The sequence below is a fragment of the Dendrobium catenatum genome, unplaced genomic scaffold, assembly GCF_001605985.2.
Source record: "Dendrobium catenatum unplaced genomic scaffold, ASM160598v2 fragScaff_scaffold_156, whole genome shotgun sequence".
Taxonomy (NCBI): Eukaryota; Viridiplantae; Streptophyta; class Magnoliopsida; order Asparagales; family Orchidaceae; genus Dendrobium; species Dendrobium catenatum.
In genome coordinates, this window is record NW_021318618.1 from 502,381 (window position 1) to 519,331 (window position 16,951).

The following is a 16,951-nucleotide window of genomic DNA, read 5'->3' on the forward strand; positions in this document are numbered from 1 at the left end:
CAAATATGTCACAAACTAATTTGGAGTGAAAGGGGAAGGGGCCGGCTGGGTTATGGGAGCATTAATGATTTGATTGGTGGTTTAATTGGGGCATTAATTGGCTAGGAGAGAGAGGCTTGAGATTTAAGTACGTGGGGACCACTAGTAATTAATCAAAATCTGAATTTTTATTTCAGATTTTAATTGCCTCATGTAACTCCCTAATTTAAATAAATTTAGGAGGAAATTTGAATTTCAAAAGATTGTAACTCCCCTTAATTAATTCCCTAATTTAATTTGGCTTAATTAGGAAAGTCATTAATGAGGGAAATTCAAAATTGGAGGAGGGAGAGGGATTTCCAAACATGAATGATGACTAGGAAAATTCTAAATAAATCCAAATTAATTTAATTTATAATTTGAATTCATTCAAAAAATTTCCATAAATGGAACTTCCCAATTTGGAAAGAATTTGAATTTTAAATTTCAAATTCCAATGAAGGCTAGGGGAGGGAGGCGTGGGGGAAAATGGCGGCGAGGGGAGAGGCCGGCGGCAAGGTGGCCGGCGGGTGGAGCTAGGGTGGCCGACGGGTGGAGCTAGGGTGGAGATGCTAGTGGAGGTTTCGGCTTCTTCCACTCTTGACTTGGCTCGCGGTAGTCAATGGAGGAGAAGAAGAATGTGCATGAAGAGGGGAGAAAGGAGATAACCAAAATATACGAGAAAGATAGAGATAACTAACGAACTCACATAGAGATCGTAAGAACCGCGAACCTCGGACTCTTCCAAAGATTGACGGGTATTGCGAATTACCCTCCTTGGGCTTCTCCTCTCATGAACACACTAAGAGATCACGTGAACTCACTAAGAGATCAACAAGAACATAAAACTTTTCATTATTAATAATCATCATCCCTTTCCAAGAGGAAGGGGAGGGCTTAAATAGCCAAATACACGAGAGAAAATAAAAGACACAATTGCCCCTAGGGCAAACATAAAACAAAGCCCTCAAGTGAGGGTAGAAATAGAAAAGTACAAATAACAAATAAAATACATGAAAATAAATAGACATGATCGTAGCCGTTGATCTTCGATGTCCTCATCAGTTGTGGATTGGCAGCTTTCCCTAGATGTTGATTAGTACCCATGCTTATGAAGCTCTTAAACATATTAATGAAATAACCCTGGGTTAATCTTTGTTCAGCTTCACCTTTGGACTTGAGCCAAATAAACCCCAATTGTTGTCATGTTTGGTTTCTTGATGATGTTCTATTCAACATGATACTGTTCACCCTGCCTAAATTTGGTCTTTCATATGACATTTGCAAGATTGATGTACCCTAGTGTATGCTTTTTGTGATTGTATTCTTCTTGTTGATAAGATTATAGAGATTGTTGAAGGAAAACTTGAATTATGAAGGTCAACCTTAGAGTTTAAAGGTTTTTGTTTGAGTTTATCTAAATCAAATACATGGAGTGTAATTTTAGTAGTATTAGATCTAATGGGGGGATTGTGACTTTGGGCAGTTAAGTCATTAATAAGAGTACATGTTTTAGATCTTGGGTCTATTGTTCAAAGTGACCGTGAAATAGTTGGGGATATTATTAGTAGAATTCAAGTTTGATGGTTGAAGTGGAGGAATGCATTAGGCCTATTGTGTGATAAAAAAGTATCCCTCAAACTTAAAGGAAAGTCATATAAGATTGTGGTGAGACTTGCAATGCTTTTATGGCATAGAATGTTGGCCATTACAAGAGAAGCATAACTGTAATTTAAGTATTGCAAAGATGAGGATGCTTAGGTGGATGGGTGGCCTCACTCTTAGAGATAGAATATGAAACGAGTATATACGTGAAAGATTGGAGTAGCTCCAATGGTAGATAAGATTAGAGATAGTCACCTTCGATGGTTTGGACACATAAAATGTTGGTTTTCTGATGACCCATTCAGGTGAGTAGATATATTAGATGTTAGGTAAGGTAAAGGTAGATCTGAAAGACTTGCTTAGAAAATATTATAATAGTATCTTTTTTATTAGATTTAATTAAGAATTTGACTCTTAACAGGATATAATGGAGGAAAATGATACATGTTGCCGATCTCACGAAGTAGGATAAAGGCTTGATGTTGTTGTTGTTGTGTACACTTATTTCTCTTCTCACATGTCACATGTTCTAGTTTACCTAAATCTGTCATCTTACTACTAATAACATTCAACATAATTTTTTTGGAGCTCGAGATGATTATGATAATACCTAATTGCCATTGCATTTTTCTTCACAGAAAACATGCTGTTGAATGAGGATCAGAGAACAGTGAAATTAGCTGATCTTGGCTTGGCAAGAGAAGAAACTTTAACTGAGATGATGACATCCGAAACAGGGACATACCGTTGGATGGCTCCAGAGGTTTTTCTGTTCTAAGAGTCATCTTGTTACCTTCCTTCAGAATTGAAAATACCTAACAAAAAACTTATTTGTGCAGTTGTATAGCACTGTCACTTTAAGGCATGGAGAAAAGAAACATTATAATCACAAGGTTGATGTTTACAGCTTTTCTATAGTATTATGGGAGCTTCTACATAATAAACTGCCATTTGAAGGCATGTCAAACCTTCAAGCAGCCTATGCAGCTGCTTTCAAGGTAATTTCTACCACATCAGTCTCTTTCTCTGAAAGCTCTTACAGATCTGCAATTCTGTTTCCTAACTGAATTTCTGTGTATAATCTTGCAGAATGCCAGACCCAGTGCAGAAAACCTTCCTGAAGAACTGGCAGTGATTTTAACTTCTTGCTGGAAAGAGGACCCAAATGCACGTCCCAACTTTAGCCAAATCGTTCAAATGCTTCTGCACTATCTTTCTACTCTTTCACCGCCCGAGCCTGTAGCTCCTCCATGCTTTTTTGGGCCTCAGAACGTTGGCTTACCGCCTGAGTCACCTGGAACAAGCTCTATGGTTGCTATCCTCCCTCGTGATGGCATGGGTGGCACTCCAAATAGTTTGTCTGAGGGTGAAGGAAAGGGATTTTTTCCCTGCTTCAACTATTGCTGTTAATCTTCAAAAAAAAATCCAATCCCGTACAGGCTGTTGTTTTGCTTTACCTTCTGAAAACTTTTCGAGGGAATTCGATTTCTAGGCTCTGCTAGCTAAGCTATGCTACTTGATCATATATGTGGAAGTAAGTTCTATTCAAATGGCTTTGATGAAGTGGCTCAAAGGAGGCCTTGAATCTGAAGTTGCTGCTATTTTCGGAGAGATCACAATATCTGTAGAGTTAGGAAGCTGTTCTAGTACTGAATGTATTTTATAATGTTAATAATCAACAAATTAATCATAATAACCATTGCGTTACTCGAACTTTTTTGGGGCAATTTTATTTATTCATATTATATAAGATTTCAATTCTTTTGAATCCAGGTTTATCTCATGGATAATACCTGACTTTATTAGTTGACTTTATTAGTTGATTTGTATGTTAAGCTTGAAGACTCTTTTTGTCAGATTTTTTTTTTTTCAATTCATACGTAGTTACACGCTAGTTTAGGACATGTAGGTACATCTGATTGATTGTAAGAGGATGAAGTTAATGAATTGGAAAGCCGGTATGTCATATGGCGTGTAGTTTTCGAGGAAGTCTTGAGATATGAACTTGTAGTCAATGGGTAGTTGTGAGGCTGACGAGTGACATTGAAAATTTGTTGATACCTTGTTGACGAAGGAGAGTTGAATTATTTGGCATGAATGAGTTCCTGAGTCTAGTAAGAGTTGTAGTTGAATGAGGGAGGGATGGGAGCTTGATTGAGATGAAAGTGATAAGCTGTTAGTTTGGCGAGGAGGTTTTTGTTTCTTGTGTAGGGTGACTTCCTGAGTTGGTACGGGCGAGTGACACCTTCTCCTAAGGCAAGTTTCTCTGATAGCCATGAGAAAGTCTTTTAAGGCATTTGCTCTTTAGAGGGAATATTCTTGTCACGGATTTGTCACTACCTGAGAAGATAATTCAGGTGTACATTTAGTTCTCTGATTTATTCGACCCATTGACAGGTGAGGTGTTAGAAGGGTGAGTGAATGATTTTAATAATGGCTATCTAACGAAAATGATGAAATAAATTTAAATTTATTTTGTTGCATTTATGGTAGTCTCAAAAATCGTATTAAGCGTTAACTTTATGATACTGACATCTCTCTAATGTCATTTTTGTATGACACTTTTGTATGGAGCAGTGGGTAATATTTAGGCTCTTTCCTCATTTTTAATAGAGCTTAGAAGCTTTTCGGTGGTCTCTGGGCATTAGCGAATCATATCACAAACATTTACTTGAACTTAGAAAATGAGGTGATCATTATCAAGGTTAGGTGAGTGAACCACTTAAGGGTTGACTCCCTGTGTGTCATAAAGTAGAGGTGGTACTTAAGGTCGTCATTTATGCTTAGTAGGGAAGTTATAGACTCAAAAGTGGGCACAATATTAATGGGCTCAGTCTTGCCTTAATATGACTCTAAGTAGGGCAATTTAAATTTGAGATTTAGCCCCACTTTGACGATTTCACTTAAAAAAGGCATTGTTCAACTTTAGATCCTCCTTCCTAGCTTGTCTGGTCAGTGGGCTATAATCATCATCACTTGTCTCGATGCAAGTATGGTAAATATTGGGTGTAGAGGCGAGTGCCCTGTCAGAGTATCTCTAACGATATGCCGAATCAGATGATCCCTTATGCATTTCTCCATAATGTGATATTCCTATAGAGGGATACCTAATGCCTCCATAATTATTTTCATAAGTCATTTTTCCATCTCTTATAAATCCTGATTAGTGGTGTATTCCACATTGTCCATGTTTGTTTTCTTACTGACGTCACTTATCAAATAGAGCCTATATTCTAGTAGTTAACATCAGTTCACGCTCATCACTTCGAAGAAGATGTTGAACCCATATTTTTTTAGTAGATGATGCATGACTTTACTAGCATATTTACCTATTAAGCTCAAGGAGCTATTGGTGAGAATGGAGGGTGGAAAATAATAGAGGACATTGAACTCATAGGATCTTCACTATCTCAATGAAAATTTTAAGAGTAAGTTCAGAGCCTTTAAAACATCCACCAACCAAATCATTCTTCACGTAGTTCTACAGTAAAAGGCTACACGGGGAAGTAGGAATATGATCCATGCAAAAAATACTCATACAATGCTACAAGTTTGTCTAGGACACATGGAGCCACTTGATATGCTAGAGGAGGATGAAGCCAATAAAATGGAGAGTTATATGTTATTGGGCGAGTTCAGTAAGGGTTGAGTAGCTATCGAGCAAGTCTTGAGAGATGGACTCATAATGACATTGAGAGTTCAATGTCATCTGTTGAGGTAAGAGAGTTGAGGTGTTTGTTGGGGTTGTAGTTGAACTAGTAAGGGGTTACTGAGATAGGCACTTTCTTTTAAATGAGTTTGGTGAGCTCGGTGAGCTCAAGGGATGTGAGCTTGGATCAGATGAGTGATGATCTGTTTGTTTGGTTAGGGGCATTCTGGTTGCCCAGTGTAAGGTGAGTTTCTAAGTGGGTATGGTTGAGTGATGCCCTCTCATTGGGCGTGTTCCTTTGATGGATGTGGGAAAGTCCCTTAAGGAATTTACTCTTGAGGAAGAATATATTTGTCACAACTTGGTCACTACCTGTAAAGACATATGAGAAGACAATTGTAGATGTACAAATTTCATTTTACACAAGAAAGTTGTTGACCTATATACTAAAAACACAAAACAGAGGCGAGTTTGACAACTTAAGTGATGTTTGGCGGGTGCATTATGTCAATTAAGTGTTCAAATGACTGCTGATCACCAAATGGATTGCATCGTTGTGATCAGAGCATTTAATTTGACCAAGAGGGACCACTTCATAATTAAATTGGGTAGAAGTGGTTGAAATCAACGACCAACACCCAAAATTGACCTGTGATGCTGCCTAAAAAACATCTAATTGTAAAACGGACTTTGTCGTGACATTAGAAACGTCAGAGTCATCTAAAATTGACTATATTTTTGCTCAACAAAAATCGCACGAGAATATTAGTGGAAAATCTAAAATTCACACATCCTAGGGAAAATATGCATGGATTTCAAGAAAATGAATGCAAGGAATCGACTAATGAATTTTGTGGTGTGAATTATTATTTTATTTCTATTATCCTCATAATAATAATTTTAATAATAATGAATTTATTATTAATAAGAAAATCAAATCAATAAAAAAAATTTTGGACATTCTTTGCCGACTCCATCCAAATCCTCAAAATCCTAGATATTCAGTTCGCGCTCCTTCTTGAAATCCTGTGTAAATCCCTCGTCTCGATCGCACTGCCGCTCCCCTGGCTTTTTTGATGAAACGAGAATGAAACAAATCTTTACATTTCTTCGATTTCATGTGCTATCAACTGAACATCATGATCCTTGCCTTCTTCTTCTTCAGTCCACTGTCTGACCCTTTTGTTTAACCCATCAGCCTCTTAATCCAAATGCTCTAGACCATCTTTTCAATCCAACTACTTACTCGATGATCAACATCCTCCAAGGCGACACTCCGACCTCTACGAACTGAGCCCGACCCTAGCCTCCAGATCGCGCGATCGACCCTGTCAAATTCTTCCGCCTCTTCAACAAGCCGAGGTCCACAATCCCCACAACCCTCTTGCACTCGATCCTTGCCCGATCTCCATGAACCTGATGTCAATCAAACCTCACGCATCGAGCCCGTCTCCTTTCTGAACATCCCTAGCGACATATCTCGCTCACCTTCAGCCGAGCAACTCCCGATCCTCCATCCACACCAACTACAGCCGGTCCCGAACACCACAGCTTGATAAAGTAGTAGAACCTCCAGCAGCTCCCAACCTTAGCCCGTCGATTCCACACAGCTGAGGTGATTGAACCACTGATATGAGTTTTACTCCCTTACTTGAATACTCGACCACGAGCTCCGGTCAGACTTGAACCTCCTCCCCCCCCCATGGTCCCTTCTTTTAAGAACAATTATTACGGCCTCCGACCGGACGTAGAGGAACGTTCGGTCGGAGGCCAAATCCCGCCAAAAAACGAGTTGTACCGAGCAAATACCGATCAATACCAAACAATAACGAGGAATTCCATCATTTGAAGACCCAATACTGAGTTATTCCGAGCTAAACCGAGAAATACCTAGTTATACAAAAGTTGTACCGAGTTTTTCCTAGAAAAACTCGGTACAACTCGGTATTTCTTGGTACAGCTCGGTATAACTAAGTATTGGTCTTCAAAGAGCGGTATTCCTCATTAATATCAAATAATACCTAGTTGTACCAAGCAAATACCGAGTTTTTTGACGGGATTTTGCCTCCAACCAGACGTTCCTCTACGTCCTTACACCGGACGTAATAAAAATCCTTCTTTTAAAGTAGTATTGAGCTAGGGTACAATAACAAATTTGTAGAACGATTTTCTTATTGCAAAATTTTGTTGCGTATTAATTGCATATGTATTGCTTATTTGTTTGATATATATTTAGTATTAGTTGCATATTTGTTTAGTATACATTGCGTATTTGTTGAATTTTTATTGCGTATTGGTTGCGTATATGTTGATTATTGTTTTGCTTAATTACTGCTTATTTGTTGCGTATGTATAATTCATTTATTGCGTATTTATCAGGATGTTTATGTTAATGAGAAAGAGGCATACGAGGCTTATTGTAATTATGGCCAAAATCTTGGCTTTAGTGTTCGTGAGGATCATTACAGTTACTGGCCAAATTCCAGAAATTTAAAATCCAAGGACTTTGTTTGTTCAAAAGCTGATTTCAAGAAGTTGCCTGATCTTAATATTCAAAGGAAATATCAAAAATCAGATACCCGAGCTGGTTGTCCAGCCATGATTAGGTTTACAGTGGATGAAGTTGGATATTGGAAGGTGAAAAAATTTATTGAAAATCACAATCATGATTTGCCTAGGCTAGAAGACCGGCGTCTTCTTAGATCATGCAGGAATGTGTGTGATGAAAAAGCTTATGTTCTTAAAGCAATGACAGAAGCTGGGATAAGAACCATTGATGCATTTTCCTTCCTTACTTATGAAGTTCGAGGTGTCGAAAATATTGGATTCACAAGGAGGGATGCGTACAACTTTATTCAAAAAATAAAAAGAGTAAAGATTGAATTTGGAGACACTAATACTTTGATTGAGTTATTTAAAGAACGCCAACTTAATGATAACATGTTCGCTTGAGATGTCCAGAAGGATGAATTTGATAGACTGTTAATTTTTTTTGGGTTGATGGGATTGGTAGGATAGATTATGAATGCTTTGGTGATGTGGTAATTTTTTATACAAGTTATAAGCTTAATAAGTATAATTTGGTATGCGCACCATTTGTCGGGGTTAACAATCATTGGCAAAATATTTTTCTTGGGGTGGCCTTCTTGTTCGAAGAGACAATTGAATCATTTACGTTGCTGTTTACAACTTTTGTGAGAATGATGGGTGATAAACATCCAAAAAATAATATATACAGATCAAGACCAGGCAATGGCTAGGGCCATAAAAGTTGCACTACCTCACAGTCACCATAGACTGTGCCAATGACATATCCGTAAAAAGGCTCCATCAAAAGTATCGTGCTACAATACCAAAATCAAAGTCAAAGGCCTCTTCAATAAGTTTTTGAGCAAATGTGACTATGAGGAGGAGTTTGAGAATGCATGGGCTGAATTGATTATACAAGGGAACCTCCAAGATCATGTTTGGTTGCAGGATCTTTATAGGATAAGGAATAAGTGGTCAACAGCCTTCAATAAGGATTGTTTTAGCATAGACATTCTATCCACACAACGTAGCGAGTCTACTAATAATATGTGTCATGGAATTTCTAAGTCCACAAGCTCTATAACTGATTGCTTTCTGGGTTTAGAGAAGGTGATGAGGAATTGGCGTCGAACTGAACAATATGAGGATTATAGATGCAGCCAGTTCAAAATAGAACTTGTAATAAGAAACTGCTCAATATTAAAGCAAGCTGCTCAATTTTATTCAAAGAAAATATATTCATTTTTTGAACAAGAATTTTTACACGGTGTTGGTGTAATGAGTATAGAGCTTGAGTCTTGTGATTCTTCTAAATTTTTTGTCTATTACACAGAGAAAAAGGATCATTCTAAACAATGGGTTGTTGATTTTGATGCACAAAATGATAACATTCAATGCTCCCGCAGAAAGTTTGAAATGATGGGTTTATTGTATTCTCACTGCATAATAGTTTTGAGGCAAATGGCTATTGGGAAAATCCTCGAGAAGTACCTACTATTGCGATGGTCAGCACGAGCTTGACAAGATATATATTCTGGCCAAAATTTGAAAGAAAATTCTCAGAATAGCTCTGAAGCTAGTAGTGGATTCATATTCAGAAATTATATCAGCAGGTTTTCATATGAAATGAGCACAGAAACGCAGCTGAATGAGGAGGGTGAAGAATTCCTATTGACCTCGATGAAGGATACATCTAATAAATTCGACCTGATTGTTTATGGGAAGAGAAAGAACAACAAGTCTACATAGGGTGGCAGTGTAAATCTGAAAGATCCTCTAAAGCGTAGGCCTAAAGGCATATCCAATGCTAGGCTGAAAAGTCACTAGGAAAAGAAGCCAAAGAGTATGATTTTATTTTTTGACTAATTTGATTTATTGTCTATTATGACAAATTGTTATTAAATTTTTTAACAGGGAAACCACCAGTGAAGAAAAACACAACAAAAATTTCTACTCTTTCAAGCATGCCCGAATGCTTAATGGAGGATTTCATAAATTCTGTACACTCCAAGCAACCATCAGCTTAGCAGTGTAATTTCACAAGCATGCCCGAATGCTTCACTGAGGACTTCATAAATTATGTATAGTCCAGTCAGCCATCAGCTACGCAGTGCAATTTCACAAGCATGCCCAAATGGTTCACCAATGACTTCATATCACAAGCATGCCCGTCTAGTCAGGTATCAGTATAGCAGTTTAGAAGCATACCCGAGTGCATGACCAATGAATTCATAGCTGGGGAACCGTCTAGTCAGCCATCAGTAAAGCGAGCAAAGCATTCTAATTTCACAAGCATACCCAAATGCTTCACTGAGGAACACATTAAAGGCGTAAGTTCAAAAAAGCCATCAGCAATGTACCTGAAGTTGATGATGGATATCATTAAATCAGAAAATTAAATGTAATAAGAATATTTGTATTATTGTCTTTGTAGTATTATTTATTTTAATAAGAATATTTTTTTTATCTATGAATTTTGATTTGCGTATGGCTTGCGTATGCAATGTGTCCTGGATGCATATATAGAGCATATGTAATGCATATTTTTTATGTAATCAAAATTTTATGTTGCCTGCTTCTATTATTCACGAGATGAAGATTTTTCATGATTATTAAAGAATTTTAACCCATTATCCTATAATTACAAGGAATCAAGGATCAATGATGTATGTATTGCGTATGACGTGCGTCCGGGATGTGTATACAAAGCATATAGAGTGTGTATTATGCAAAGCCAAAGAAAAACCTTTTAAATCACAAGGAATCAAGGATCAATGGCGAGATCATTAAATTAGAAAATTAAATGTAATAAGAATATTTGTATTATTATCTTTGTAGTATTATTTATTTTAATAAGAATATTTGTTTTATCTGTGAATGTTGATTTGCGTATGGACTGCGTATGCAATGCATCCTGGATGCGTATACAGAGTGTATGTAATGCGTATTTTCTATGTAATCAAAATTCTATGTTGCCTGCTTCTATTATTCATGAGACGAAGATTTTCCATGATTATTAAAGAATTTTAACCCATTATCCTATAATTACAGGGAACCAAGGATCAATGGCGTTTGTCTTGCGTATGTCATGCGTCCGGGATAGGTATACAAAGCGTATAGAGTGCGTATTATGCAAAGCCAAAGAAAAACCTTTTTAATCAGAAGGAATCAAGGATCAATGGCGAGAAACCCAATATTCAACGCTTCCTGATTCTTTTATTCACGAGACGAAGCATTCCAAACACCTTTGATTCTTCATAGATCTCTATTGATTACTAAAACAATGAAACATATCCCCCTTTCTCTAGAGCTATAACTTGTGTAGCACTAGGGTGTACACATATACTATGTTTCATTGAGAAAATTTTTATAATCATTTTATAATGATCCTAAAATGAGTATTTAGAGGATTCATATTGAAGGAATGCATTGAAACAATAAGTTTCTAATTAAATAATTTTTTTAAGAAAAAATCAAGGAATTTGATTTTCGTATGTATTACGTATGCCATACGTCCGGGATGTGTATACAAAGCGTATAGAGTGCGTATTATGCAAAGCCAAAGAAAAACCTTTTTAATCACAAGGAATCAAGAATCAATGGCGAGAAACCCAATATTCAACACTTCCTGATTCTTTTATTCAGGAGACGAAGCATTCTAAACACCTTTGATTCTCGATATATCTCTATTGAATGCTAAAACAATGAAGCATATCCCCCACTCTCAAGAACTATCACTTGTGTAGCACAAGGGTGTACACATATACTATGTATCTTTGAGAAAATTTTTATAATCATTTTATAATGATCCTAAAATGAGTATTTAGATGATTCATATTGAAAGAATGCATTGAAATAATAAGTTTCTAATTAAATTAATTTTTTTAAAGAAAAAATTATGGAATTTGATTTGCGTATGTATTGCATATGATGTGCATCCGAAATTTATATACAAAGCGTATGGAGTGCGTATTATGCAAAGCCAAAGAAAAACTTTTTTAATCACAAGGAATCAAGAATCAATGGTGAGAAAACCAAAGCTCAAAATTTAATGCTTCCATGTTCTCTTTATTGCATTTATTATGTTGTAATTTTTTTGGTTAAATTTTTTTAATAGATTGTACATAGATTCTCTTGTAAAATTATATTTGTTATAAATGTTCTTTTAATTTGTTACTTGTGTTTATTATGTGCGCATATTATGCGTATTGTATGCGTATTTCACCAATAATCAATGTTCTTATTAAATATCCTCTAATTAAATAAAAATATATAGATAAATCAAAGAATCTTTCTTTCGTATGGATTGCGTATGAAATGCGTCCTGAATGCGTATTATTGCGTATAGAAGGTGTATGAAATGCGTCCGGGTAATGTATCATAAGCGTATCGTGTGCGTATTTACTAAATCCAAAGAAAAACATTTTATGCACAGATATTTATAAAAATAATTTACATATATCAGTTCTTTACAAAAAAATACTATATAAAAAGTTCATTTCAATGCTGCACAGAACAATGCGTATGAGAATTCTGCCCTATATTTTGGCATTTTTTCCTTCCAATCTTTACTCTCTCCACTTGGTATTGTTTTTTCTAATAATATTTTCCATGTATTTGCAAACAAACATTCCGCAATCTATATTGTTTGACTAAGTTAGTGCGTTCTTGATTGTCTTGAAACTCCATTTGTTGATATCATCATCAAAAGATTTTTTGCAATCCCTATATAAGCTTCTAATCTTAACAATATATGGAATATAATTTAGTTCAATGAAAAATAATTTTGAAATTTATTAACAAAGATCTCATACTTACTATCTTTATAGCAATATTTCTATGCATAGGATTGGGAACAGAATCGTAAAATTCCCACTTTTTATGATCTCGAAACCCAACCAGAAGAGTATAGTGCGAACAATTAATAATTGGATTAAGTATAATGTTGCATGAATGAACATAATTGTAGTTTATGCATTCGATGAACAATTTTAAACTTGGATCCTTCAACTTGTAATACTGCAAGAATTAAAAATAAGAATAAAATATTCAAAATATAAAATTATATATAAATTAAACAAGTATACTAATCCAATACATTGGTGAGATGTATAGAAATTTATGGTACTTGAATGGGAAAATTTTAGCCTTCTCATTTAATAAAATGGCAAAGGAATATACATGATCATTGTCAAGGTAACCATCGGATAATATTTCATCCATCCCATGTCTAGAAATTATAACGTTCCCAGCTTGAAATATTGGATTGATACTGAAATCATTAAACATAAAATACGCATTAGGTACGCATATAAAACACAGTTCTTACGCAAGCAGTATGCACAAGTTACGCAATCAATACGCACACATTACGCAAGAAGTACGCACAAGTTACACAATCAATACGCACAAATTACGCACAAGTTTTGCAAATAAAATACATGTCAAGATTATTCTTTATGTTATCCCTAATAAAAAATTTCTTCTCAGGACTCAACATCTCCAAGCCAATGTAGTTCACTGTAGGACTTGCAGGGAAACCCTTTACTATAACATTATCAATGTTGATTACTTCTTTTGGGGATGAAACTTTTTGGGGTGGTTCTTTTTCTATAGGTTCATTTGGGGATAGAACTTTTTGGGATGGTTCTTGGGGAGGTTCTTTTGGTGATGGAACAATTAGGGATGGTTCTTTTTGGGAGGAATAATTTGGATTGGTTCTTCTTGGGGAGGTTCTTTTGGGGATGGTTCTTCTTGGGGAGGTTCTACTTGGGGAGGTTCTTTTGGCGATGGAACTTGTTGGGATGGTTCTTTTTGGGGAGGTTCTTTGGGGGGTGGAATTTTTTGTGATGACTCTTTTTGGGCAGGTTCTATTTGGGGGTGTACCCTTTTCTGCTTCTTGTTTTTCTTTGGGATTGATTTTCTATGGCCTTGGTCATCTCTGCAGTCTAATTTTTGCTTCTTATACACCCTTTCAATTTTGGACTTCTCCGGGACATTGGAAATCTTTAGGGCTTCGGTCTTGGGGTGTTCAGAAGATATCTGAATATTCTTCATTGGATATTGAATGAATGATGATGAGGAGGGAGCAGGTTGCTGATCTGTATTAATATTGCCTTGAACAATGTAATTTTGGAGCTTGTTATCAATAAAATCAACTCTTTTCTCAATTTCCTCAAAATTCTTGCTCAGCCTAGCTTCAAATTCTTGGAAGAGATTTTTGTAGGTATCCTGGACAATTTTCATTATTTTCTCTTCTAGAAGAGTTGATTGGGTTTGGTGGGGAGATTTGGGTTCAGGTTGCTGGGGAGATTGGGGGGTGGGGGGGGAGATCATGTTTAGGTGTGTTGGTTTAAATGAGAATGAGGGCTTGATGGATATTTCTTGATTCCCAAAAGATTAGCTTCTTCAGGGGTAACTCCTTGGAGGTCAACAAAAATATGTGAAATATTAATTTGTAAGCAAATTTGTCATCAAATAATTTCATTATTGCATATCTATACGTAATACATAAGCATTATATACGCAATATATACGCAAAACATACGCAAAACATACGCAAGACATACACAATACATACGCAATATGTAAGCAATATTTTCATAATATATACCTGTCTTCTATTTAAATTAACAAATAATTTAGCTGTCTTCTCAGTATTATATATTATGTCATCAACCCATCGAAGGAAATAGGGCCTTCTCTCAGGGTACTTCGGGTAATGAATGGATGTGTGCTCCAGGAACCAAACCTACATAAAATAAAAGTAAAATTAACAAATCAATATGTTAAATAAAATGTTAAATTAGAATTATTTTAGCACTCACAATTAGCAGAGGCACAAAATATTAACGTAACCTACTGGCTTGTTCTTTGAGATCTTCATAGATACATTATTAAATTCTTCAACCAGGCATTCCCAAATTGACCATGCCCAATTAATTGATGAAAAATCATCAACATTATTTGATATTATTTTTAACAACCTAGGGATTTTGAAGTTGCTTTGTTAGAAAAATAAATTTGAATATAGATACATAATAAATGTTTTCAACATAGTCTCTGGGGTGATTTCTCTCATCAACTCAAGCATTTCAGACTTTATATCCTTTGAAGTGATGGTTGGAGTGGGTAAGGAAAGCCAGGTAATCTCCTCACCTTTGTTTGGAAGATCAGTAAGGAGGGCCACTTCATCAGCTGTGAAAGGTATAATATGACCCTCTATAATAAAACTTTGCTTTGGAATATTCCACATTGTCATGAGCTGGTAAATCAGTAGGGCGTTTTGCTCGAATCCAGGAAATTGAAGAAATTGGTAGAAATTTAGGTTCTTCAATTTCAAGAGAAATTATATCAGAAAAAGAATCACAGATGGTTCTAAATATTGAAATATAGCAGCGATAAGATATAGGATGGACGTAAATCTGTGTAAATTAAGAAAATAAAATTAATTTAGAAAAGCAGGTGATACGCATTAAATACACATTTCAAACGCAATAGATATGTAATAGATATGAATCGTATACGCATTAAATACACAACGTATATGCATAGTATACAAATTATATACGCATATGGTACGCAAAGAATACAAAAAATATCAGCAGAAATTAATAATTATTAATACTAATCATTTTTCTTTATTGGAATTGTTTTTAAGATTTAATATCTAAAAGATTTATTTTAAATTGTTAGGGTTTGAGTCTTCAACATATACACAGATTTATTTTAAAAGATTTATTTTAAATTGCCTACTTGTACTCTTAGTTGAAATTCTTTGCATTTGAAATGTGCATTGATGGATATGGAACCAGATCCCACACTTCACCAGTACAATATATTTATTTGTGTTAGCATGGTTATAGATTGATGTTGTCGTTTACTTTTGATAGAGCTGATTTTGTAATTTTATATTTATTTATATAAAAGTAAATGAAAAATTTTTATGTTAACTAGATGTTATCATTTTCTAAACATTAAGATTTTATGATTAATGATTTTTGAGATCGCATTTTTTTATGTTAATTGATGGATGCATTTGTAAAAGCATATGCAAATTCTTGATAATGATACTGATGAATTAATATAAATTTTTGGATTCTATGCTTTTTATTATTGTTACCAGAAGTTAATAAAATGTTTTATTTCTCTATTATGAAATTTATCTAGCTAATTGCAATATAAAGGAGTGATGGATTGATCTTAATTGCTATAGTCATTGCATAACAGTTGGATAACAATTTTTTTGTACTAAATATCATAGATTTATATCCATAAATATATATCAAAACTTAATGAAATTAAAGGGGCATGTGATTTATTTGGTTGATCATTTTGCGATGAATTTTTATTTTGGTCGCTACAGAAAAAATGTAATAAATAAATTTTTATATTAAAATTATTAAATAGCATCCAAATAAATATTCATTAGCGTCCAAAAACATGGTCTCTAATATATCCAATTTTAGTGATCAATACTAATTAGTGGTAACTAATTTAGCAACCAAAAAAATTTTTTGGTCGTTAAAAGCCTCAGCGACGAGGCTACTGCGACAAATCAGCGACCCAAAAATTTTTGGTTGCTATTTGCTTTAGCATCCAAATTAACATTTTTAGCGACCAATTTTGTTGGTAGCTAAGTACCTATTTTCTTGTAGTGAAATGGCACCATGAAATACTAGTTATGGCTAAAGCCAATACGTTCCTTAGTGGCATCAAATCCTTAAGATATGAATCAATAAGATATAATTGATAGGGCACAAAGCCCTCTATTAGCTAAGGTGGATTCAAATTTGTCCCCTTGGGCAAGCATTCAACCTAGGTCTACAAGGTCCCCTTAGATGAAGCAACCCATGGCTACCGACAAGGATACTTCTGTCAGGTTGGGTTGACTACCTCCTCTGACTAAGTAGACAAGGGACCACGATGGCCCGGGATGACAGAACCATGGGATCTTGATCGGGTCCATCATTCATTCCCCCACCATCCACTTTAAGTGGAAGACAGTGTAGTTTCTATTTTAAATATCAATTTTCTAACTTTCCAAATCTCCAAATCCTAATCCCATTGTTGCTACTATATGCCAGATAACATGTATTTTTACGAATATGATCGACGACTAGCCTTAATTGAAAGTTCTCTCTCGTGATA

The 16,951-nt window shown here is 35.3% G+C and overlaps 2 protein-coding genes across 2 annotated transcripts in view; both read left to right on the top strand.

Moving 5' to 3' along the window:
• The window catches only part of LOC110099842 (serine/threonine-protein kinase STY13), a 63,150-nt gene extending 59,777 nt beyond the window's left edge, over positions 1 to 3,373 (top strand). Inside the window, exons 4-6 of the mRNA XM_020827135.2 lie at positions 2,262 to 2,386; positions 2,463 to 2,621; positions 2,713 to 3,373. Coding sequence (XP_020682794.1) covers positions 2,262 to 2,386; positions 2,463 to 2,621; positions 2,713 to 3,033 — 605 coding nt within the window. The 3' untranslated portion in view covers positions 3,034 to 3,373. The remainder of the gene's footprint in view (positions 1 to 2,261; positions 2,387 to 2,462; positions 2,622 to 2,712) is intronic.
• Positions 3,173 to 8,224, top strand: LOC114581329 (protein FAR1-RELATED SEQUENCE 5-like). The gene is made up of 3 exons (XM_028701255.1): positions 3,173 to 3,278; positions 4,021 to 4,025; positions 7,652 to 8,224. Exons 1-3 carry the CDS (start codon positions 3,173 to 3,175, stop codon positions 8,222 to 8,224), a joined length of 684 nt encoding a protein of 227 aa, XP_028557088.1.
• The last annotated feature ends 8,727 nt before the right edge of the window (positions 8,225 to 16,951 follow it).

What these genes read in the sequence shown, in the direction of transcription:
- LOC114581329 (XM_028701255.1), top strand. Translation starts at nt 3,173, where the DNA reads ATGGCTTTGATGAAGTGGCTCAAAGGAGGCCTTGAATCTGAAGTTGCT.